At 57.5% G+C, this 24,862-nt stretch overlaps 1 protein-coding gene across 3 annotated transcripts in view; it reads left to right on the forward strand.

Moving 5' to 3' along the window:
* The window catches only part of GRM4 (glutamate metabotropic receptor 4), a 116,773-nt gene extending 98,308 nt beyond the window's left edge, over positions 1-18,465 (forward strand). For all 3 annotated transcript variants that reach the window (XM_059178602.1, XM_059178603.1, XM_059178604.1), the window contains 5 exons: positions 152-352; positions 560-696; positions 3,763-4,698; positions 11,125-11,371; positions 17,472-18,465. In XM_059178602.1, the coding sequence (XP_059034585.1) occupies positions 152-352; positions 560-696; positions 3,763-4,698; positions 11,125-11,371; positions 17,472-17,521 (1,571 nt within the window). In that variant the 3' untranslated portion in view covers positions 17,522-18,465. The remainder of the gene's footprint in view (positions 1-151; positions 353-559; positions 697-3,762; positions 4,699-11,124; positions 11,372-17,471) is intronic.
* Positions 18,466-24,862: the final 6,397 nt, after the last annotated feature.

Genomic DNA, 24,862 nt, shown 5'->3' on the forward strand with positions numbered 1-24,862 from the left:
TGGGAGATAGAGCTGGCACTGGGCCAGAAGCCAGAAGGCCTACGTGTGCAGAGATGGGCTGTGTCACCTCTCTTGGCTCTAGCGTCCAGCACGGGGTCAGTGAGGATGGTGGGCCTCATGTATGGCCCCCGTGCTGGGCGTTTCGTTGCAGACCGAGAACGCATTGGGCAGGACTCGGCGTATGAGCAGGAGGGGAAGGTACAGTTTGTGATTGACGCCGTGTATGCTATGGGCCACGCACTACACGCCATGCACCGCGACCTGTGTCCTGGCCGTGTGGGGCTCTGCCCACGCATGGACCCCGTGGACGGCACCCAGCTTCTCAAGTACATCCGCAACGTCAACTTCTCAGGTGGCTGTCCTGGGCTGTGCACCAGAAGGGGTCCCAGGGTGCCATAGGGGGAGGGGCTGGGGCCTCTGGAGGGCGAGGGAACCTCCTAAAATGTTCCACGCAGGGGCCTCCCCAGAGGTGTCTCTGCTCTGGGCTCCTGATCCTCCCTGCTTCTTGGTGAGAGCTCAGCAAAGATACGGAGTGTGTAACAGTCACTGGCCCCTACAGGCATTGCGGGGAATCCCGTGACCTTCAATGAGAATGGAGATGCCCCTGGCCGCTATGACATCTACCAGTACCAGATGCGCAATGGCTCGGCTGAGTACAAGGTTATCGGCTCCTGGACGGACCACCTGCACCTCAGAGTAAGTACATGGTGGGAGGGCAGGGAGGGGCCCCAGGAGGGATGGACAGAGTCACGTGTGCCACCCAACCCCTGGGAAGTAAGACCAAGGGGAGGTGGCCGCTGATGGCGAGGACCAGCCCTGACTCCCAGTTTGCTGCTACCAAGCCCAGGCTTCCTTCCAGGCCCCAGGCAAGGCCTCCAAGGGCCCTGAGTGCCGTCCCTCCCAGAAATGGAGGGATAGGGCTGTGGGTTTTCTGCTATATGCCCTTTTCCTTGGCCTGGGGCCTTCCTGCCTGCTGCCTGCTGGTGGAGGAAAATGCTGGATAATTTGGACAATTTACCCTGGACTGAAGGGCTCAGCAGGTACAGGGAAGCAGGGAGTTGTGGGGGGATGGGAGTTTGGGGGTGGCGGGGGAGGGCTGCATTGGGACAAAGGAGGACAATGTCTTAAGGCAAAGGGCACCATCCTGTGGGGTTTCTGGTTGGGGGTAGAGGGCTGTTTGAGAGCATTTCCTAAAGCCGTCAAACTGCATCTAGAAGGTCATCATTTTTCTGGGTATTATGGGCAGCTGGGGGGGGGGGTGTCTTCTCCTGAATCCTCCTAGCTGCATTTTCCCGGCCCCTGATTGTCCCCGGGACATTGCAGTTCTCCCTCTCTGGCCTCAGTGTACCTAGCTGTGACTAGAGCATGTGTTTGGAGAGAAAGGGCCTGTGGTTCATTTCCTAAGAAAATGCCAGTGCACTTGGCCCCGACCTTGCAAGGTGAAGGGGTGAGCCGTGCTTGGGGAAGGCACAATGTGACAGCCAGATGGATGGACCAGAGGGGCCAGAAGGCCCAGGCCCATGTCTGGCCTCAGACTCCCTGTTGCCGATCCTGGGAGAGTTGCCTCACGTCCCTGCTGTCTCCTCTTATAGGAATCTCTTCTAGCGACGAGCCCCCAAGCTCCTCGAAACACTTTCTGCCCGTGAGCCCATTTGGCTCTGACAATCTTCTGAGTTAGAGGCAGTATTTCTGCGAGCCCAGCCTGAGGGATGTTCCAAAAGCCACATGGCAGGGCGGGAGTAGAGCCCATTCCCACGGTGATGTTCCTTGGGTTGCTGAAGAGAGATAGACAGACAAAACAGGGCCGGTGGGAGCACTTGGCCAAGGGGATGATATCCCATATGTAGGAGTGTCTCTGTGGGGTCCAGTGAGGGGAGCAGTGGGGACCTGTGATTCAGTTCACCAGCAACATCGGCAGCTCAGCCTTACTGAGTGCCTGCTGTATACAGCACCTGTGGTAAGTGTGGGACCTTACTATGTGGACAGCAGCCCCGTGAGGCAGGCACTGTTCTTATCCATTCTACAGCTGTGGTAAGTGAAGGCAGGGCCTCGGTGTGGGGAGGGCAGCGGAAACCTCCCTGATGATACAAGGCCCCTCAGCCAGTGTGGAGTCGGGGCGGGGGTAAGGTCGGGGGGACGGGACTTCAACTGTCACATCCTCCCCGTTTTCTCCTGAGGGCTCAGTTTGGGCTGTGCTGCAGGGGTCACAGAGCAGGCCAGGCTGGGGTGGGGGCCTGAGGAAGAGACTTCACCCTGCCCGCCCTGTCTTCCTCCGGGTCTGAAACTGAGATGGCCTCTCACGGCTGGTGCCTGGGCCTCACTTCCTCTGTCATAGACTCCACAGAGAGTCCAAGGGTCCCCAGCATGCCAGCCCTGTGCTGGGGGCTAGACACGAGGCAGGGGACAGGCACAGAGCCCCGCGCCTCGTGGGCCTGAGCTTCTGGGGAAATAGAATTTCTGTGATGACTTCCAAATAGAAGGTGCAATAAGTAGCAAAGGGCAGAGTAGCCTCTTTCTGGTGTCCTTGGATCAGGTGGGGAAACAAAGACTCAGAGAGGTTGAGGTGTTTGCTGCAGGGCTCACAGCCAGCTGGCAACACACCTGTGATCCCAGGATTTACCTACATTTATGGCTCTTTCTATGGGAGCCAGAGTTTTCTAGAACAGTCACCGTTGCCATTTGTTTCCCTACAGTCTCATAGCTCCAGTGGCCAGGGTTGTCCTGCTTCATTGTTCCTATAGGGATTGTGGCCCAGGTTGTTCCTGTGCTCTTTGGCTCTAGGGGACCACATGGCCCTGTCATGCCCAGAGCCACAGGACAAGCTGCTGCCCTGAGCTTTTCCTCCCCACTCCTGGGAGCCCATCTTTGGCTGCCCCTCCCCTTTTCCCTCAGCTCTGAAACCATCCCCTTGCCCAAGCAGCTGCTTATTCCTTCTCTGGGAGCGAGGACCCAGCACAGAGGAGCACCTGTCTGGCCAGGCCCCCTGCTCGCCAAGTGTGAACTCCTAGCAGCCGCTCTATTTGGAACAGATGCCTTGAACATGGCTCCCAAGTGTAGTCCAGCTCCCTTTGCTCAGGGCCTGGAGCTCTTCTGCGCCTCTCGCTGACTTTCCAGACTTTTTTGTAACACTGAATTTGGTAGGGGTGCCAACATACCCTGTGGCTCCTTTGTTCGCAGTGACTGTGTCTTCGGAGACATATAACCATGACTAGTGCTAATTTAGAGCAAGATATAAAGAAATTCTAACCCCCGGGCACAGATTCTGTGTCCTCTGAGCAAATCTATCATTGCTCTCTGCTGAGCACAGCTTCCTGTCCCACCCAGAGGAGACACTGTGGGCTGAGCCATGGGGACGGCACATCTCCCAGCAAGCACACAAGTCACCTGCAGGGTCTGGTTAAGACTCAGATCCTGACACAGTAGGTTTGGGGCAGGCCCAAAGGTAGCACTTCCAGCAAGCTCCTGGGTGATGCTGGGGTGGGTCTGTAATCTGGGCTCCCTAGTTCCCTCTGCTTCCCTGTGGGACTCCTGGTTCTCCCTGCCGCTCTCTGTGCTCAGGGTCTCTGTACGGTCCTGGAGGGTTTGGGATTTGCTCAGGATGTCTCTTAGATTAGCCAGGGCTGCAACATGCAGGTGGGCTTATTTAAGTCCAGCTGCTGGGTCCAGCGGGTCGTTGCCGTGGCCAGGATGCCAGCTGGTGGGGTGGCCCCAGGCAGTGGTTGGCATAGCCTGAGGCCGGCTCCCCTGCGATGTTGTTGCCAGATAGAGCGGATGCACTGGCCGGGGAGTGGGCTGCAACCACCCCGCTCCATCTGCAGCCTGCCGTGCCAGCCGGGTGAGCGGAAGAAGACCGTGAAGGGGATGCCGTGCTGTTGGCACTGTGAGCCGTGCACAGGGTACCAGTACCAGGTGGACCGCTATACCTGTAAGACCTGCCCGTACGACATGCGGCCCACCGAGAACCGCACGGGCTGCCGGCCCATCCCCATCATCAAGCTGGAGTGGGACTCGCCCTGGGCCGTGCTGCCCCTCTTCCTGGCCGTGGTGGGCATCGCTGCCACGCTCTTCGTAGTGGTCACCTTCGTGCGCTACAATGACACGCCCATCGTCAAGGCCTCGGGCCGCGAGCTGAGCTACGTGCTGTTGGCTGGCATCTTCCTGTGCTACGCCACCACCTTCCTCATGATCGCTGAGCCCGACCTGGGGACGTGCTCTCTGCGCCGCATCTTCCTGGGGCTGGGCATGAGCATCAGCTACGCGGCCCTGCTCACCAAGACCAACCGCATCTACCGCATCTTCGAGCAGGGCAAGCGGTCAGTGAGCGCGCCGCGCTTCATCAGCCCTGCCTCGCAGCTGGCCATCACCTTCAGCCTCATCTCCCTGCAGCTCCTCGGCATCTGCGTGTGGTTTGTGGTGGACCCGTCCCACTCGGTGGTGGACTTCCAGGACCAGCGGACGCTCGACCCCCGCTTTGCCAGGGGCGTGCTCAAGTGCGACATCTCGGACCTGTCGCTCATCTGCCTGCTGGGGTACAGCATGCTGCTCATGGTCACGTGCACCGTGTACGCCATCAAGACGCGCGGCGTGCCTGAGACCTTCAACGAGGCCAAGCCCATCGGCTTCACCATGTACACCACCTGTATCGTCTGGCTCGCTTTCATCCCTATCTTCTTTGGCACCTCGCAGTCAGCAGACAAGGTGAATGGTGGGGCTGGGGGTGGGGGAGAGTGAGGGCCCCGAGCTGCAGGCAGCCGTGGGGGCTCGCTGGCCTTTCCTTCTGCTCTGGAGAGGACTTCTTCCATGCCTCATTGCTTCCTCTGCCTCTGTTCTCTGGCTTCTGGATTGTCCCTCTTCTCTCCTACCCTTTCTCTTTTCTGGCTTCCCCTTCCCACCCATCTCAACTCTCTCCTTCTTCTTCCCTTCCCTCACTGCCTCTACCTCTCGTTGCCTCCCTCTCTCCTCTCTGTCAGCTTTAAATCTCTTCTAGACTCTTTCCTGGAGAAGAGACTCTCGCCCTGCTCAGCCCCATCTTCCCTGCATCCACTCCTCTCTTCCTTGTCCTCTGCCTGCCCCTCTTTCTGCCCTTGCAGGATCCCCCTGGGTCCCTGGGTGGGGGTTGGATCAACACTCACTCCTCTTCTCCTGGTCACCAAGCCTCTGAAGCCTGGGAGCCTGGGGTGTCAGCTGAGGGTCCTTCCCTCCACCAGCCAGAGCTGCAGACAGGGTGCCTCCTGCTGGCTCTGTCAGGCCATCCTGTGGGCGTGGACAGACCCCAGGGCCCCGTGCACTCTGACCACATCCCCGCCCCAGCGCTGCCTGGCGCCTGCAGGGGTTTATCTTGAAGGACTGAGGGTCACTGAAGCCGGAGGTTAGAGATGGGCAAGGGGTTATTGGGACCAAGGACCCCAGCTCCTGGTCCGAGTTCTATGTTGGGATCTTGGGCATGGCAGCTGGCTTCTCCGCCTCAGTTTCTCCATCAGTATGTTGGGGCCATGATCCTTCTCTTTCAGTCATTAAGGGTTGTCACAATCACATGGCCTGATGGGTTTGAAAGCCGTTTACCCCTCTGTGGGGTGGCTGGTACTGAGGAACCCAGGGGAGGGTGATGGGGACTAGGTCAGAGAGATGACGGGACAGATGGTGGAGGACTCAGAGGCTGTGGGAAGGATGTGGGCTTCTACCATCAGTGAGAAGGGAGCCATGCTGGGGTTCTGAGCAGTGAGGGACATGACATAGTGTGGGTTTAGAAGGATCCCTCTGGCTGCTGGGTGGAGCCCTGAGGAAGGTGGGCTGAGACCTGGATGGCCAATGCGGAGGGGACTGTAGCGAGCCCAGCAGGGGGCTGCTGGGGCCGGGGGTGATGGGAAGCAGGGGTTCTTGGATGTGTCTGCAGGTGAGGCGGCTGGATTTGGGACGGATTGCATGTGGGGCAAGAAGTGCAGAGGAGAATCAAGGATGACTCTGGGTTTTGGCGTGAGGATCAGGAGGAAGGAACATCTGCACTCTCAGGTGGGGAAGAGCACAGAGGAGTCTGTTTGGGGGCCGAGATCTGGCGGTCCTCTGGATGTGCTAAGTTTGGGGTGCCTGTTAAGAGGTCCACATACTGTTGCTGAATACACAGGGCCGGGGTTCAGGACTGAGGGCCGGGCTGGAGCTGGAGCTGGTGTTGTCACCAGCCCATGGCTGGCATTTGAAGCTGGAGCTTGCCCAGCTGTGAGCTACTCAGGATCCTTGGCTTTCAGTGAGGCTGCTGCCAAGGCCGTGACGGATGGGGTGCTTGTCATGGACCTGATACTCTACCTGATGGTCCCCATCCACAGTAGCAGGGTAAGGTGGATAGCACTATCCCTGTCTATAGATGAGACACAGAGGCACAGAGAGGCCAAGTGACTCATTTGAGATCACACAGCCCATAGGTAGCATGGTTGAACTTACCCTGCTGTGCCTAACTCAGGAATCCCCTCCACAAAGCCAGTCCACACTGCCCCCCTGCAGCCCTGGAATACCTTCCTGCCCTGCAAGCCTCCTTGGTAAGGGCCACCTCTGCTCCAAGAGTTCCTTGAGGGCAAGACCTCTGCCCTCCATGCTGAAACCCTTGACCTGGCCCTGTAAAGGCCTGTAGCCTTCCTTCTAAAGGTGGCCAGTGGGCTGAGGGGCTCTGAGAAGCAGACATTGGGGTTGGCAGTGAGGGCCCTGAGATCAGAAATCAGGTTTGGCTCCATGTCACCCCACAAACCTGAGCCAAAGCAGCCACCAGGCCTAGCTTGCCCTGTGAGCCAGGTTTCCTGCCCCCACAGGCCTACGGGAAGCCCTCCCTGCTGAGGACAGGTACAGTCGGAGCCCGGTGGCCCGCAGTGCCCAGGGGGCCCACAGAGCCAGCAGGGGAAGCCACCCCACATTGTAGGAAGCTGACAGCTTGAGAAATTTTGGCAACACCAGGAGTCTCCTTCCCCTGCCTCCTCAGGGAGTAAAGGTGAACAGCTAGAAGGCAGACAACATGCTGGCTGAGCCCCTGATTCTGCCTTCCTATAGTTTCCTCGGTGGGGTTCCTGCCCTTCCAGGGGGCTGTCAGACCCTCCCTCCTCCAGCTGCTGAGGCCCCGCCTCCTGCTCAGCCCCCACATCTCTCCAGGCTACCCGGACTGCCTCTAATTTCTTCCTTTTTAGGAGGCTCCTTGAGTATAGATGTTGAAAAGGAACCTCTGAAATGATCTCTCCTGAGGCCCAGAGAGGCGCAGAGGCCCTTACTTGCCTGGGGTCACACAGCAGGCTAGCCTCTCAGCCACAGGTGACCCTGCTCTGGTCCTGATCATGGGGGACATGGGACATGACCTTCCCCTCTGGGCTTCTGCATAAGGAGGGGCCGGGATATGAGCTCTTCTCCCACCCCATGCTGGGACCCAACTTCCTAGAGGCACAGGCTACCAGGAGCTGAATCTCTGAATCTCCACTGGGCTCTGCCAGTCCTGCAAACAGGTAGAGAGAGAGAGAGGTGGGGCCGCGGCGGGGAGTTGTGTGGTTACAGAGGTGTGTGTGCCTTCTTGTGCATGGTTGGTGGTGGCTGGGTGGTGTGTGTATCTGTGTTCAGGTGGCTGCGTTTGTGTACACTGGGTGGGGATGGGCAGGTGTGTACATTGAGAGCTTCACGGCTGGGATGCATGTGGGTGTGCAGACGAGTTGCATGTGCCTGGCCATGTATGTGCAGATGTGTGTGTGTGCACTTGTAGGTGCGTATTCAGGTATGTGTACAGATATGGATGAATGCGTCTGGGTGCCTGCATGCGAGTGTACCTAGGTGCATGAAGGGAGTGCATGTGTGTGCATACACGTGCCCCCTGGCATGAGTCTGAGTCACATATGAGCGCACAGCTGTGAGTTCAGGGATGTGTGTGTGTGTGAATGCAGAGATGCATGTGTCTATGGGCATGCGTGTCTGTGGGTATGTGGGCGTGCCCAGGCTTGTGTGCACATGTGTGTGCAGGGGCTCGTGGCGCCCATTTCCCCAGCAGGCAGGTGGTGGCGTGGAGCGAAGCAGTCTGTGCTGCTGGGCTGAGCAGGTGGATGGCTTTCCCCATGCTAGCCCCAGTTGCCAGGGGTTATTTTGGCCGCCATGCAGCACTACCCAGAGCCGGGCACAGCATGCTTTCTCCACGGCATGGGGTTCCCACTTAGCTGCCCTTGGGTGGGACCTAGCCACAGAGGCTGACCAGGGGGTGGGGAGGTTCATTTCTCTGGTTTGTACAGATTCCGAGGATCTCTGTGGCCACTAGGATCAGCCTGGGCCAAATCGCGGAGCAGGTAGATCTCCTCGGCACCCCCAGGCAGGCCCCTTGGACCCTCCGCCCAGCAGGCCTCACAGGGAAATGGGAGACTCCTCATCTCCCTCTACAGCAGCTCCTTTCTGCGCCCTTTGCCCCACCTGCGGTTACCTTGTCCACGCCCATCAGACCTAGCTCTTTGCTCTGGGGAGCAGCCACTTGTGAGGCAAAGGCAGGATTTCTTGCAGAGGACAGAGTGTAGCCAGGGCCTGACCAGAAAGGGGGGCAGGAATCCAGGCACCCCCATCTGGAAGACAGGTTGGCTGGGAAACAAGATGAAATCAGATCCTGGAGGTCACCTCTCAGGCCACCGGCCTTGGAGGGCTGCATCCGTACCTGGGCCTTATCCCTGGGAGTTGGGGGTGTCTGCTGGGTTCTAGAGGTTTTAGGGGGCTGCTCCTTCTTTGATAGAATCAGCATGCTACTACCTCTTGGTCACAACGTGCGCCTTCACACAGGGGGCTCTGGGACAACGTGTGAGCTGGTGGGAGGGTGGGAGTTCCAGACCCCAGAGCATGGAGAGGGACTGGGGTGTGCAGCCTTACTTGTGCTTGCACAGGGCCGGCTGCCCCTCAGCCTGGGATGGCTAGACGAGCCCCCGAGGCCCCTGCTGGAAGGGCAGGGCCCCAGCAGGTGGGGGCAGCTCGCTTAGGTTGGATTGGTTTATGCCCCATCTTATATCTTTGCAAAAAGGTTCCATTCTGAAAAGCAAAAGAGAACACCAAGGATTGTACTGTTTTCCGCGTTCAGGGCTGGCCCTCTGGTTTTCAGGGCCTTATGCAGAAAGAAAGTAAAAGCCCCTTTCTTGTTCAAAAATGATTCAGGATTTAAGATGGTGACAGCAGGGCATGGAACCACATGTGTGTCCCCTGGGCTCTTCTTCTGCCTGTGTTAGTGGGGGGGGTCTAGCATCCCACAGTGGCTCAGGGCAGAGTGGAATCTCGCCCCCAACACAGGGCTCACTCTGTCCAGAGAGGGGGCCTCTCTCCCTGGTTCCACCAACTCCGAATGGGCCCGAATGCACGCCCCACCCCCCAATCAACAAAGTGTGGGCAGAGGGCCCAAGATGGATATCTGACTTGGAAACACAACCCTGACACCCAAGAACCCCTAGTGTGAGAGGGGAGACTGCCCTCAGGGAGGCCCCGGTCTAATGAGGGAGACGAACCCTCACCCAGGGAGCTCCCAGTTCAATGGTGAAGGTCCTGAAAACAAGCGTCATCTTGATTAGCCCAGACCTTCATCACTTTCCCCATGGTGTGGAACCTGTCCACCCCTCCCCCACTGCCATCAGCCCCATCTCAGGGGGCAGGAGAGGTAGCCTATACCCTCCTACGGGCCAGTCATGCTGGGAGGGAGTGCTGTAGTACAAGAGTGAGAATATGGCTTGCACGGGAGGACAGGAGATGACTGTGTCAGATGGGTGTGTGTTGACTGGGGACCAGGCTCTCATTTCCCTGGGCTTGTGACAGTTTCTGAACAGTGACAAATAAAACCACTTCTCCACACTCCCAGCCTCCTTCACAGAGCTTCACAGTCTGGGTTTGGCTCACCTCGTGGGTTGGGAGAGGTAGCAGCTCTCATCCCATTGCACTGATGAGTAAACTGAGGGCTAGAGAGGGCTTGAGACTCAGGGTCACATCCCTCTTTCCTTTCAGACCCCAGGGCTTCTCCAGCCTCTCTCTCAAAGGACAGCTGGAAAGACAGCCTTCAGATCCAGGTCATGAATCATTTTTAGAGAAGCGCAGATGGGACAGAGTATGAGAATGGGTGTCATAGGGGGTCAGATAGAGCTGGGGTTCAGGGAGAGCTTCCTAGAGGAGACGACACATCAGCCAGGCCCCAAGGGAGGGGGCCCAGATCAAGAAATGGAAGATTTAGGGGGTAGAACATTTCTTGCCTTCCCCATGCCCAGACCTGGGGGCTACAGCCCAGGTCTCCTCTGGCTGCACGGAGGTTGAGGGGGGCTGGCGGGACAGCAGAGGCCTGGAAGACTGGGAAGCGTGATGGAGGAGGCAGGGAGGGGACCCCAGGGGGCAGTGGGAATTGTCAGGCCCTGCCTGGAAGGCCCCGCTATTGAAGAATGGATTATCCGACACCCAGATTAATGGACTTTCATTTTGCTAAACATCTGTCACCGTTAGTGCTGGCGAGCGAGCGTGAAATGGGCTTTGACTGTGCCGCCATCGCCATATCTCACTGGGCACTGTGGCTCCCGTGTCAGTGGCCTGCTCTGCACAGGGCAACAGTACAGGTTGCAGTCACTGAATGGGGACCTGGTCGAGGGGCTGTGGCATGGCCCCTGGGAGTTACCCCAAGGCACCAACAGATGTTCATCTCACTCCCAGCCCTGTGTAGCGGGATGCTGCTGGGAGGGTCAGCTGTGGTTCCCTGAGGGCCCTTCTTTAGGGGTGCTACCCCCACATGGCATGAAGCAGTGGGAAACACTTCCATGTACGTATGTACCATGGGCTGGGCATTGTTGTATATAGGATCACCATTTACCAAGGCGTTTCATTCTCATGGCGGCCCTATGAGGTGAGTATTATAGCAGCATGCCCACGTGGGGAAACTGAGGCACAGGGTGGGACTTGTCCAAGGTCACAGAGCTAGAAATGGTGGAGTCAGGATTTGAATCCAGAGAGTCTGATCTAAAGTCCCAGCTCAACACCACGACTCCCTTCTGCCCAGTCAGTGGGACATGGGGCAGGACTCCCAGGGTCTGTCCCCCTTGTGTCTGTTCCTGGGGTCGGGACTCTGAGGCTGGGGCAGAGCTCTTTCTGACGCCGCCCCTGGCCCACCTCCAGCTGTACATCCAGACGACGACGCTGACGGTCTCGGTGAGTCTGAGCGCCTCGGTGTCCCTGGGGATGCTCTACATGCCCAAGGTCTACATCATCCTCTTCCACCCGGAGCAGAATGTGCCCAAGCGCAAGCGCAGCCTCAAAGCCGTCGTCACCGCCGCCACCATGTCCAACAAGTTCACGCAGAAGGGCAGCTTCCGGCCCAATGGTGAAGCCAAGTCTGAGCTCTGCGAGAACCTTGAGACTCCTGGTGAGTGTCCGGGTCCTCCCCTCTCCCTCAGGGCCCCACCCAGCCCCTCCTCCTTCCCGGAGAAGGCCAGCCCCCATAACCGGGACCCTGGCCACGTCCGTCCCTAAGCCCATTTTCTGGGGTTCCTGGGAGAGCCCTGAGGCCACAGGTGAGTGGGGATTCTCTCTTGAGGCGCCAGGTTAGTGCCCCTCTGCCCCGCCCCATCTTGGTAACCAGGAGAGAACTTCAAGGTCCCACCCCACCTAGCCTTAGCTACACACTTCCAGGGATCTGACTGCCAAGGGTGAGGCTGTGGGGGAACCTGGTTCATGCAGGGTGATGGGGGCTCTGGGATTTCTCTTCCCTGGGACCAAGATCTGGGCCTGTGCCCTCTCCGTCCCTCTGGGAGAATGGGTTGTCTGGAGGGCCTCTGCTTTCTGGCCCTTTAGTGACCTGGGCACAGAGGCTCTGGTGCCCGCCTGGCCATGCCCTAACAGGGCCCCGAGAGATGGGGACCCAGGAGGTGGGTCCCCAGGATGGGTAAGGGAAGAAGTAGGTTGGACGGAGGGCCTCCATAGGCCTCAGTTCCCCAGAGGCTGGGTGTTCCCAAGGGATGGTTCAAGGAAACCTCTGCAGTAGAGGGTCATGCTTTGAGGGGGACCTCAGCATCTGAGGGGCAGGCCCAAGGTCTGGGCCTGGGCAGGAATGTGCATGAGGGAGTGAGGCCGCCATCTTTGCCAGCTTCTCTGGTCCCCCTCGCAGCCAGCCCTCTGTGAGAAGAGATGGAGGGGAGAGAGGGGCAGGGCATGCGAGGGATGAGGGTGCCTCGGGGGCGCCAGTCATGGTGGCAACCACTCCTTGAACCCTGATTGTGTGACACACAGCCATGCGACCTTAAAAGGCAAGTTATTTATCATCTGTGTAATACAGATGAGGAAAGGGAGGCTCAGTAAGGTTAGGGATTCATGTGGGTCACATAGTCACCAGGTAGCTGGGCTGGACTTGACCTTCACGGTGATGTCCCTATTGCTTCCTTGGAGATGGAGGCCTCTGCCCTGGGGTGAGCCATGGGGTCTCCCACCTGTGGGGTGGGCCTCCACTCTAGCTGCTCCAGTGGTTGGCGGGGGTGAGACGAAGGGGTAGCCGTGGTCAACCCTGCTCACTGAGACCTTGGCTCCCTCCCTGGATATCGTGCAAGTGTCCAAATAGTTTATGTGGCAGCTTCTGCCTCCCCTGCTCTCTGAAAGTCCTGGGTGGGGGGCCTCCCACTGGTGGGGAAGGAGAAGAAGAGCCCCTCCCTCTGGGGAGACTCAGTCCTGGTGGGACCTGGGAGTTAGTACTCAGCTGCTTCCCTCTCATCCTGGGGGAAAGGCCAGAAATGGACATTGTTGATGGCAGCAGGAGGATTATGGGCTAGACTACAGGAGTGTCTGGAGTGCAGGCTCTAAGAGGAGGCCCTGTGTCACTGACAAGGAGGCCAGGAGACCAGGAGACCTAGCCTCCTTTGTTTGTTTTGGCTGGGGCAGCACCTCTCACAGGCTCCCCCACCTCGTGGCCCTGGGGAAACATCTTCCCTCCCTTTCTCATCATGGCTCCCACGTGTTGAGAGACAGCCATCTGTGTAAAGAAGGGAAGTCTCTTCCTACATCCAGACAGGATTTTTCCCTCCCAGAGCCCTCTGCTCTGTTGAGTGCTCTTCACAACAGTCCTGTGAGGCTGGGGTGGGGCTAGAGGTTTGATCCCCAGCTGAGGCCCAGAGAGGGTGAGTGACTCTCCTGAGGTCACACCGCAAGTCGGTGGCTCGCTGGCCCCAGTGTCTTTCCTTTGACCCCAACTTCACATGGTCTTCCTATCTCTGGGGCCCCATTCTCTGTGCAGAACAGGAGGCTTTTGACATGCCTCCTTCTTTGACATGCTGAAGACCATGTGTTGCCCCCTTGCCCCCATCTTCTGCCAGATGACCTCTGGTTCCAATCCTCCCAGAGCTCCCCTTGGACCTACAGCCCTAGGACTCCCTTCAGGGGCCCCCTGGGGTCTCCGCTCTGAGATGGGAAGGGGCCTTGTCCTCCCAGGATGCCCCACCTCTGGCCTTTTGTGTCTAGATTTGCAGAAACCCCAAATGCAGCCCCTCACCAGACCCTTCTGTCCTGAGCAGGGGCCCCTCCTTGCTCCCCACCCCACACTCCTGCCTTCAGTTTTCCTCCTTCCCATGGAGACTTACCTGTCCCAGGTTCCACCCTCCAGGCCCTACTTCCCTGTTGCAGGCAGGTGTGTTAAATGAGCTCTGCTCCAGGGCTCGTCTGAATGGGGCATGAGCCCTCCAGGGACCATGGGCATTTAACTGGAGATAACACCCTAACCCCAAAGTGTGACCCTCATGGTGCTGTCACTGGCCAGAGGGAACCAGAGGGCAGGGCCTTCCCAGACAGCTTTGATGGCTCCTTACTGACATGGCATCTTCTGTCTCTGTTGAGGTTGGTCCCATGGGGACAGGGTAGAATTCCCACCCCTTCCCACCCCACCCCCCACCAGACAAGGAGGGGAATGGAGGCCCAGGGAAGGGAAACGCAGGGTTCCCAGCAAGGGAACCTTCCTGCAAGGGAAGGACGAGAGCTGTTTGCTCCCTCCGCCCACCTGTGGGAGCCAGAGGCCAGGACCCTTCGTCACCACTGTCCCTTAGCTTGGCGATAGCAGGAGCTATGGGGGTGCTGGGTGGGAGCCCGGTGATTAATTCTGGGGATGCCAGAGTGAGGGGGTATGAGCAGGGAGAGTGGAGAGATGTCACTCCTGTGCAGCAGGGCCATTTTTCACTCTGTCACTGGGAGGCCACGTATCTTTACACAAACAACAGAATAAATAATTCAGGGGCCTGATTGTGGGCAGATTGGGCACAGAGACACAGGGCGACAAATGGGGGCTGTCAGCTCTTGCTTGCCACCACCCAGCTAATTATTATCTCAGGTGGCAGGGCTTGAAAAACAGCAAGGGTCTGTCACGGGCAAGGCATAGGTTTGGGGCCCTTGGCTCCTGCTCTGTGTCCCTCCCTTCGGGTTGAGGATGCCTCTGGAGCATCACTGTCCTCATCCTGTCCTCATTGCTCTAGTTATTTCAGCCCTGCCCCTTTGCCCACCACTTTGCAGGGTTCCCTCCACCTTGTGGCTGAGAGCCACCCAATGTACAGATGAGAAAATTGAGGTGCTGAGAGGTTCAATTTGTCGGAAGGGCTGCTTGGCAGGTGCTGCGACCCACTGTACTGGGGAGGGCAGGACCGGACCCGAAGCCTCCTGGCTCCCAGCCACAGTGGGAGAGTCTCACAGTTAGCTCCCGGTGGGAGGGGCGGGCGGGCAGACTCACTGCTCCCATTTTCCAGATGGTGAGACCGAAGCTGCGCTGAAGGACTCTGGGGCCCCTGGCTTGTAGCTGAGGGCTGAATGCACTTCCAGGTTCTGGAACCCAAGGACTGAATTTTCTATTGGAAACAGCTCTGTTCTTAGAGGGACGGCAGGGCCCAACTGTCCCTAACCTCCCTGCCATTTTCCTCCTTCTGCCTGCGTGGGTGCCCCTGGCTCCAGGGGCCTGTTTCCCTACAGCTGGTGGAGGTTTGGCTGCCCCTACTGCTGTTTTCCTTCACCTCTGAGCCAGGCTGCTGGCGAGTTTGCAGGTTTGGAGACTCCATTTTATCAGTTCACCCAGGGGGTGATGGAGCCCCGGGGAACTGATTCAGCCGCTGCCTCTTTTTCTGATCGTGCTGGAGAGAGTGGGGTGGAGAGTGGGGCCGGGGGAGGCCCGCAGAGAAAGAAGTCTGGGCCAAAGGGCCACTGAGCTCTTTTGTGTTACAGGTGGGGCCTAGGAGGGCGAGGGAGGAGCTGCCGGAGGTCACAGAGGGAGGGGGTCAGAGACTCCTGTCCCCAGAGTTCTGATCTGCACAGCGCCCCTGCCCCCCTTTCAGCACCTCTGCCTTTGTGTCTGGGCTCCTTTGCCCAAGTCTGTCCAGCCCAGGACCCTCCTGGATGCTGTTCCCTCAAAACTGCCCTGTCCATGGTCCTTCTCTCGTGGTCACCAGCACCCTGGAGGCAGACGGGTCATTTTAGAAATGAAGGTGGCAAGTCTTGGCATGCTTTGTAAGCCTCCTTCTGAAGTCATGGCCCCGTTTCCTCCTGCCACCTGTCCGGGGGGAACCTGAGACTTGCAGCTTCCTGGCTGCAGCCCAGCCAAGTGATTGTCCATGTTCTGTTTGCGTATTTCAGCTGACAGGCAGCTGAACTACTGTATAAGGCCACCCTCTCCACTCAGGAGAAAGTTCTTCCTTTAGCTCCCCTGTGTTCCACACCTCATGTTGCCCCGCTGGTCCTACGAGGTACCCCCTGCTTGCCCCACCCCCCACAAGTTCGCTTCTGGTCACACTTGATGGACCCTCTGGGAGTGGGACCCAGAAATCCTGCCTATGTCGGTGGGCTTCTGGCTATGCTGGTGTAGTGGGTGGGCAGGCCTGGGGACCTGGGTCTCTTCTAGCGGCTCCCAGAAAGGTTGTGCTGAGGCTGATCCCTCTCAGTGACTGCTCTGCCCCCGAAAGGCATAAGAGGGGAAGTATGGGAGAAACAGTTTTAATCAAATGACATGCAAATCAAATGACACACAGCCCTTCCACTCCCACGTCATTAGCAGGAATGTCATCCAGCAGGGAGTGTGGGAAGTATGGTCTTAACTCAGCAGTTGTGGGCCCAGCACATGGGGTAGAGGATCAGAGAGTCCAGCCACACTGCTCCCCCTCTGTGTCCTCCATTCCGGGCTGGACGCCCTGGGTGAGGCTGGCAGGGACGGTCCTTTTCTGGGTGGAGAGGCCCCTGATGGAGTGTTAGGCCAGCTTTGCGCACTAGGGCACCATAACTGTCTCCTGTCCGGCTGCCTCCACGCACCAGCACTTAGCTCCCACCCCACGCAGCAATTCTGACCTTCATGACTCATCACTGAGCTGTCCCCAGCCATGCAGGGAGACCCTGGATCCTGACAGGACAAAACTAAGGGCCTGGCCAGGCTCCTCACCCAACTGGCCTCAGTGCCTCATTTGTCGCAGGAGGGTGGCCCTTATCTGGCTTTGTCACTAGGCTGCCATGAGGTTTGAACCCCACCTGGGTGGAGGGAGGGGAGGTTCATGCTGGAAAGAGACTGTCACCCAGCTGGGTGGGTGGGGGGGGCCCACAAGGGGCTGAGACTGGGAAATGAGGGTACCCAGACACAGAGGCCAGGTCCTGGTGGTGGCTGGCCCTTGCTCAGGGTGCAGATAAGGGAGACTCAAGGCTGGGGTGAGACAGGGACACCTAGAAATGAGAAGGGTAGCCATACTGAGGCCTGATGGGACCTGGAGGTCTTCCATCTTCCTTGAGTGAGGGACTGGGGCTGAGTCAGTCGGAGGGGCCTCCTTGGTCAGCTAGTCAGTGTCTAGCCTCGAGTGGCAGGGCCCAGCCACTGGTTCCATCATTCATTCTCTCTGTCCCGGCTCTCCACTCCCATCCCCTAGGCTGCCAGGCTCTGTCTAATGTCTGTTTTTCGCATGTGCTCTTCCAAGAATGTGTGCTGTGGACCTGAAATCCTTCTGTTGATAATACTTTAAGGCTATATATAATTAATATCACAAATAAAAATGATTCTCCTCAAGTGTGGTGGAGTCGGGAGGTGGCGGGGACTTTGGTGGGGGCAGGGTGTCGGGGGACCCTCCCAGAGCAGTGGGTTGGGGGGGGAGGGCCCATCAAAGGAGGGATCCTAACTAAAACGACAGAGTGAGGAGGGCAGGGCCCTCCAGGGAAGCAGCCTAGCTTCAGCGAAGGTGTGGAGGTGGGAAGGATGTTCAGACAGGGGATGGGTTCAGGGAGCGGGGGAATTTGGTGGGGGTGTGGTTGGGGGGATGAGGCACTAGTTGCGGTGGGGGGAGTGCAGAGTAGGGGAAGGGAAGTGGGGAAGCAATGGGATGGGTGGGGTGGGGCCACCATTCAGTTTGGGGGATGTCAACAGCTTGGTTCAGGGGTCTGGACCTGATGCTGTGGGCAGGGCAGTGACTGTGCAGAAGGGGGGTTTGAAAAAGCCTGCCCCTGATGTCTGGGTACCCCGGTCTCTCTCCTTCCAGCACTGGCCACCAAACAGACCTACGTCACCTACACCAACCATGCAATCTAGCTAGGCCACCAGAGCCGAACAAGAGGAGGAGGACCTGAGACACTTGTGGCTGACGCGTTGGGCCAGGGCCACTCCCAGGGGCCCAGCTGATGTCTTGCCTGCCCGTGGATGCCCACGGACGCGGCTTGGTGCTGAGGACAGCAGAGCCCCCGGCAGTCACTGCTGGGCAGCCTGGGCAAGCCGGGCAGGTGACAGGAGGAGGACAAGAGGCTGGGCCGGCTGCAGGCCACCCCAAGAGCCTGCATCTTGGACCATGGCCCCTCCCAGCCCCCAAATGACAGGGGCTCAGGCTGCGTGGGCCCCAGAGCTGGTTTTCTCTCTCCCTTCGTCTCTGCTGTCGCACTGGTGACTGTCCCAGTCTGTTTCCATCCCTGTCTTTATTTTACCACTGCCTTTTCTGCGTCTGCACCTGTCTGTGTGCTCTGCTTTTCCCTAGCTGCTTTCTTTCTGCCTCTGCCCCCTCTTCCTCCTGCATCCTCCGTCTCCAGGTCTTTCCAGTTTTTTTCTCTTGTGCTCCCCTGGGTCTCCCGTGCAGGTTTCTTTCCAGTCCTCAGCCCCCTCCTCACCTTCATTACATCCAGCCCTTGCTTTCTCCCTGCCACTATCACCCCCATTCACCAAATCTTACATGTCGCAAAATAGAAAAAGAAAAAAAAATCCAAAACGCAAAAAAAGCCAAAACAAAAACCAATCTCAAGAGTGTTGCCAAGTGCCGCATCCTCCCGGTGGCCTCTGTGTGTGTCCCTGTGGCCCGCAGCCTGCCCGCCTGCCCCCTGCCCGTCTGCCGCGTGTCCTGCCCCCGCCTGCCCCCCGCCTGCCCCTCCTGCCGATGACACGGAGTTCAGTGCCTGGGTGTTTGGTGATGGTTATTGATGACAATGTGTAGCGCATGACTGTTTTTATACCGAGAACATTTCTAATAAAAATAAACACATGGTTTTGCACCCTGCCTCCACAGCTGCTGAGGGTCCTGCAGGGGGACCCCTGTCTCAACCTGCAGCGGGAGAGCCTGGAATTGGAAGCAAGGAGAAAATGGGCAATGATGGAGACCGAGGGCTCTAGGGTGGTTAGAAGCTATCTCTGGGGCTGGCATGGAGTGGGAGCACAGGGCAGCCCTGGGCAGGGAGGGACCAGGACTTCACAGCAGATTCCAGAAATCAGCCCCTGGTGGTCCCCTAAGGAAGGAGCATGTTCTATTCCTGTCTCCTGCCCTGCAGCCCCTAAGGTGGTACCGTTTCTGCCTTGCCTCTCCCCTGCCTCACATTCCTCACACTGGGACTCTGCCCCCCACCCCGTACTCCAAACCTCTCCTCTTTCCAGCCTGGAACCTCTCTTGAGAAACTGGCTTCCAGGGCTCCCAGGCCCCACAGCCCTCCCCTCCTGCCTGTCCTGTCTCCAGGTTACAGGTGCTAGTATGCTGTGTGTCTGTCGTGAAGACTATCTGCTTAGACCCAAGCTGGGGGTGGGACACAGAGCACCCACTTCGTGAGGATGTCAGCCACTGGCCAGCGGCAGGTGTGTGAGTGTGTGTTCTCAGCAGCTGGTTTCCTCTGCGGGTTGGGAGGTGGGGAGCGGGAAGCATTTGAGGGGCTGGGCCCTGCCAGGGGTAAATTACAGAGCTGGTGACACAATGAGGCCACAGGCAGCAGCTGAAGCCCAGGCTTCCTGAGCCGCACCTTCCTGGGCCCCCCCTGGGACCCCACGCCCCCTCCCTTCCTGGCCAGCTGACTGAAGTGCGGGGCTGGGAGGTCAAGGGTCTGGAGGGCCCTGGGTGGGGGAGAGCCAGGCTGGGACTGGGTGTGGGAGGTGTGGGTGGAGATAAGGCTGGTGCATAGAATTGTGCCACGGGTAGCACCCCATGGGTGAATCCATCTTACTACTGGGAGACGATGGGTGTCACCCACACCTCTGTTCAGGAAATCAGGTCCCCTGGAGGGTCTGTGAGACTGTGCATAGGTGGAGAGCATCTACCCTATGCTCGTAAGTGTTTGTAAGGAAAGGAGGGGGAAAAGGGAGTTTCTCACTCATTGTCTTGCTTTTGCAGGACAGTTCCTAAGACTGCACCCCAGAAGAGAGCACCCCAGTGCTCTAGCCTAATCAGACAAAACTAGGTTGTCAGACCAAGAGTGTTTGCCAGAAGCTCCCAGGCCATGTGTGTGAGCACGTGTGTGTGAGCACGTGTGTGTGCGTGCGCGCACATGCACGTGTGTGTGTGCACACGCCCCCATGTGGTGGGGGAGAATCACCTTCTTTTCAAGGGGCGTACTGCCCCCTCCGCTCCCCTCAGCCCCCAGAATCAGGGGAGGCTCCTAGTGGCCTTTAGACCCATCAGACATTCCTGAGGCTTGGCGTGGTCCAGCCTGCCCCGAACTCTAAGAAGGGCAGGTGGGGAGGAGGCACCCAGGCCCTGCCTTCACAGGGGTACCAGTCAGATGAGACACAGCCCCACCTGTAGGGACTGCCCTTTCTGAGAGAAGAATCACAGCCTCTCCCTCAGGGAGCTTCCAGTCCAATGGGGGAGACACAGCCCCAGCATATTTCTATAGCCTAGAAATGCTGGATATCCCAAAGTAACATCCTTATGAGAATAGGGTGGGTTAAGTGGGGAAGCCTCGGGTGGGGTGTGAATTCCAAGCAGCTACATTGCGGGGAAGGAAGGAGAGGTGTGTAGGCTCTGTGGGTGTGAGGTGGAGGGGAGGGACCAGTTTCCCCGGGACTTCTGGGAGTCAGACCAACTGCAGCAGTGTGGGAGGGCGGGTGCCACGCCTTCACCTAGAAGCCTGGGCTGGGATCCTGCAGCCAGGTGAGCCTGCGCATGAGTGGGGAAGACCCATGGCTGCTCCCCATTGCTCCCTATGCCATGCTATTAACTTACCAGGCTCATAGTGGACACCCCGGAGAGTGGAACGGATAAGTCATACCTTAATAATTTTACACTTCAATAAGATGGGGGGTGGGTTTGCAGTGTACCTGGTTCACCTGGTGGCCCCCAGAGACCTTTGCTCTATAAGAGGGGTGATGGGGTCTCCCCAAGCTCCTAGGGAGAGGCCTAGAGGTACCAGGAGTGGTGGTCCCCAGGACTGCAGTCTCCTCCTCTGTAAGGGGGGGTGTCGGTGAGAAGACATTTTTACCAGCTCCCCAGGTATGGGCTATGCAGTGCAGTGGGCCAGGGACATCAGTGGTTTTCAAGCTCTTCCAGCACCACAACTGTTCCTTTAAATCAGCATCGGCATCCCTGGGAACTTGCTAGAAAAGCAAATTATGGGCCCCACCTCAGACCTGCTGAACCAGAAGCTCTGGGGGCAATGTCCGGACGTCTGCTCTGTAGGCCTTCCAGGTCCCTGCAATGCAAGGCTAAGTTGGAGAACCACTGCCTAAAACTAATGGTGTGTGGAAAAGCCAACAGGTGTGGTTGCAATGTGTCAGGGGTGGAGAGCAGTGAGTGGGAGGAGGTGGTGGTGGTGGGTGGAGGTGGTGTTCAGGCCTAGGGGTATTGGGACTGGGGTTTTGGGGTCGGGTGGCAGAGTTCCTGGGATGTCAGACCTTCAGTGCTAAAACCAAGAAAGTCCTGGAAAAATGAGATGGATTGGCCAGCCCGTCAGACCCCTTCTTAACCATGTATATCCAACAGGTTTAAGTACCTACTATAGGCCAGGCCCCAGGTGCACAGTATTGAATGAGACCAATGTGGTGTTGGACCTTGGGGTTTCTGTAGCCAAGAGGGGACGTCCGCCACTCAAGAGCTTTTGGGGCTCAAAGCCAAGATTAGGTTGCTACCAGCCCTGGGCAGGAGGCCACAAAGCTATCCAGTCAGCAGGGCACACAGGTCACCTCTGTGAAACTCCCAGGTCCCTGGGGACTTGGCCTGAGAGGCAAGATACAGGCTTGGGTCTTTTTCAGCTCTGCTGGGGAGTTCCAATGTCTCAACATCTGCTTTTCCATCCTGCCTTCTCAGGCCCCAGAGGCAGAGGCAAAGGGGACCAGAAAGTGACCTGTTAGCACTGTGCCAGGTGTCCCCTGGCCCCCGCCCCTGTGCCATCTTGGCCTCCAGGTCCAGGGAGGGGCCCTTGGGAGCTCACAGAAAGATGCTGAGCCTCCGGAAAGCTGTGGCTCCTCTCTAGCCAGAGGACAGGCCGTGGGCCCTTGCTTTTAGATGTTCTCACTGAGGCCTGAGGCTTCCTCCTCGCAGCCTGGGTTTTCCATCTCCCCACTCAATGTCCAGGGGATTCTGGGACGCTCTCCCTGGCATCTAGAGTTTCTCTCTGCCCCCACCACCTGCCCTGTGCTGCCCTGGTTGCCCAGCCGGGCTTGGCCCTGGCACTCTGAGATTCCCAGGGCTCGGACCTCCCTGCAGACAGCCTGGCACTGTATGGCACATGGTGCCCAGATCTCACTTTGGTTGGCAAAAGCAGCAATTAGCATTTAATGAGGCTTCTTGCTTTATTTTTAGGTAACCTCCAAGGCCCTGCCTGTGTAATTCAGCCCGCCATTGCTCGGCAGATAATTAAAGCATGTCACCATAATTTGCCTTTTTTTTTTTTTTTTTTTATAAAGCCCGTAATTATGTTTTTATTGCGAGTGAGGAGGAAGAAAGAGGAGGGAAAGACAACAAAGAGGTGAAACTGGGGCAGGAAATGGGGCTTGGCTCCCTTCACCAGGGTCCTCTACCCCATTGGCAGAACCAGAACCCCCATTCTGGGTGCAACAACCCCTCAGCCTCCTGGGCTTAAGGGTCCACCCAGGGTACTCCCTGCCCAAGACCCAAGCCTCCTTGTTGGCTTGCCTTGCTGGCACTTTTGCAATCCTTCTCTTCCAGGTTTGGTGGAGAGGGCCTTCAAGCTCATCCCCTTTCCTTATAAAACCAGCCCCACTTCCCTTTGGAGCATTCCAGTGGGGAGGAAGGGGGTGGGGCTAAAACCAGAGATAGCCATGAGTTGGTTTCCTGATGCACACAGGCACCTGGAGTGCTTTATGCTACGCTTCTGTTGTATGTTTGAAGATTTCCACAGGAAGTGAAATAAAACTCCCCTCTCAGGAAGGGGAGCCTGGCATCTGGAATCGGCTTTCAGGGGTGTTTGTGACTTGCTGCTCTTTCTCACTATGAGGTGAAGGGCTATCTTTCTGCACCAGGAACTACACAGCAGTCAGTATTTTGATGCTGGTGAGTGGTGGCAGGCCATCTTTCCCAGGCCTCTGAAATCAGATTCTCTGAGCCTGCAGGCCATACTTGGAATGGGAAAGGCAGCTGCTCACATCAGGGAGCCCATTGCCCCCAAGCATTTTCCCACCTGCCACCGAGGCCGCTGAAAATTCTACCGGTAAAGCCTCAGGCTCATGGCCCAAGGGGTGTTCATCCAAAACACATCAACTTGTTGGCAATCTTACTGGACAGGTATCAGACACCAGGTGGCCTGGGAGTGTGGAACAGGGGACAGGTAAGTTGTGAAAGAACATGCAGATTATCCTAACTCAAGTAGCAAGTGGTCCCTCCACCATTTTCTGAACACCACACCACGTTTGTGTGGTTTGTTCATCGTCTTCAATCTCCCATAAGAGTGCCAGCCCCACTGGGGCAGGGATTTTTGAAACAGTTTGATCACAGCAGAACCCCCAGGGCCTAGAACAGTAACTGACACACAGCAGGCATATAATGAATATTTGTGCAATGAATGAATTGGGCGGGAAGAGCTGGAGACCCAGGGGGAGTCTTATTAGTTGTATCCTGGCCTCCACAATCCCCAGTGCTTGCCTCTATCTCTGAGTCTCTGCCCTGAGTTGAGTGGTCATTTCTTCATTGTACTGCCCAAGGTTTTCCCTAGAGGCCTGAGGTGAGCGAGGATGTAGCACGCTGGTGACTGGGTAGGGAGGTGGCCACCCCCACGACCTACTCAGGGTGACAGGCACCTTGGAGCTGGAATGGGGAGACCTGGATTCTGGGTAAGGCTCTGCTGCTAATGCACACTGTGCCCTTGGGCAAGTTGCTTCCCCTCTCTGGGCCTCAGTTTCTTCATCCATGAAATGAGACATTGAGCTCTGAGCCCTCCCAGCCTGGGTAGGGAGCCAGCATTCCAGCAGTACAGGAAGGGGAGGTGCCTGCAAAGAAGAGTCTTTTGGGGCATGTTGCTATGGCAACTGTGCACACACCAAGGGGTGGGGGAGGGGCTTGCTATGCAAATCAGGCCCTTACTTTGGCGTCCCCAGTCTTGGTTGTCTGTGAGTGATCTGAGGAGTTATTGTTAAGATTCCTGGGCAGGAGAAGAGGATGGAGAAGTGGTGGAGGTTGTTCGGGGAGCAGGTCAAGTGCGGGGGAGGGGCGCTCCCAGCCCTGCACTCTACCACAGTGTGGTGTGCTTACCTGTGAAACAACACAGCAGCAGAGGAAGAAACTGAAGCCCAGAGGGTCAAGAAGTTCATCCAGATTTGAGAGGCCCTGGACAGCCCCTCCTCACCGACATCCTGGTCAACCTAGGACATTAGGGAGGCACGATTTTAAGAGGGTCCCGGTAAACCGCTCCCCGGTAAACACCATCCCTTCTGCGGAAACACTTGGGAAAGCAGGCAGCAGAGCTGGGAGGGAACCATCCCGGCTTTGGTCTAGGCCAAGTCCTGACTCAGGCGCCTGAGACACTCAGCCCTCTGACCCTGGGTCTCTGCATCTGTGAAACATAGGTAATAGCATCTACTGAAGACTATCTCCAGCCTCCAAAATGTCATACAGTAGGTCAGGAGAGGCCTCGCGCCTGCCCTGCTGCCTTGGCTGCCTTAGCCTCCAAGACCCCGCTCGCCCTCCTCTCCGGTTTAGGACTTTTCTTCCCCCCATTCCTCAAATGCTGCGGTTCCCTCCGGGGCTCCAGGCCCCTGTCCACGCATTCTTCTCTTCTCCTACCTCAAAACTCCCGTGATCTCTCCTACCTAACCTCACGGCCTCAGTGCTTACACAATATTCCGTATCTCCCCCGACATTTCCCAGCTTCCCTTGCAGGTGGGCTGGGGTCTCGTGACAGTTCTGACCAATGAGCTGTGGGGAGCGACCACGCCCATCCCTCCTGGGGCGCAGGTGTTCCTGGGCAGGCATCTCTATCTCTTGCTGTGGCGGCTGCGGACGTCGCCGTTTGAGATGGTGGCATATAAGATGGAGGGCACCTGGGTCTCAGAATTACTGGTCGGAGCATTTCCTCTGCCGACCGGCTGTGAACTTCGTATGAAGAAGAAATAAGCTTTTTTGTTAAGATGCTGAGATTTCAGGATTTGTTTGTAAGTTCTAGCTTTTCCTGTTCTGACTAATGTATCATCAGGCAACTGCCAAATTTATATCTCTCTCTCAGCCACCAAACCTCCTTC

The sequence above is a fragment of the Mustela lutreola genome, chromosome 6, assembly GCF_030435805.1.
Source record: "Mustela lutreola isolate mMusLut2 chromosome 6, mMusLut2.pri, whole genome shotgun sequence".
Taxonomy (NCBI): Eukaryota; Metazoa; Chordata; class Mammalia; order Carnivora; family Mustelidae; genus Mustela; species Mustela lutreola.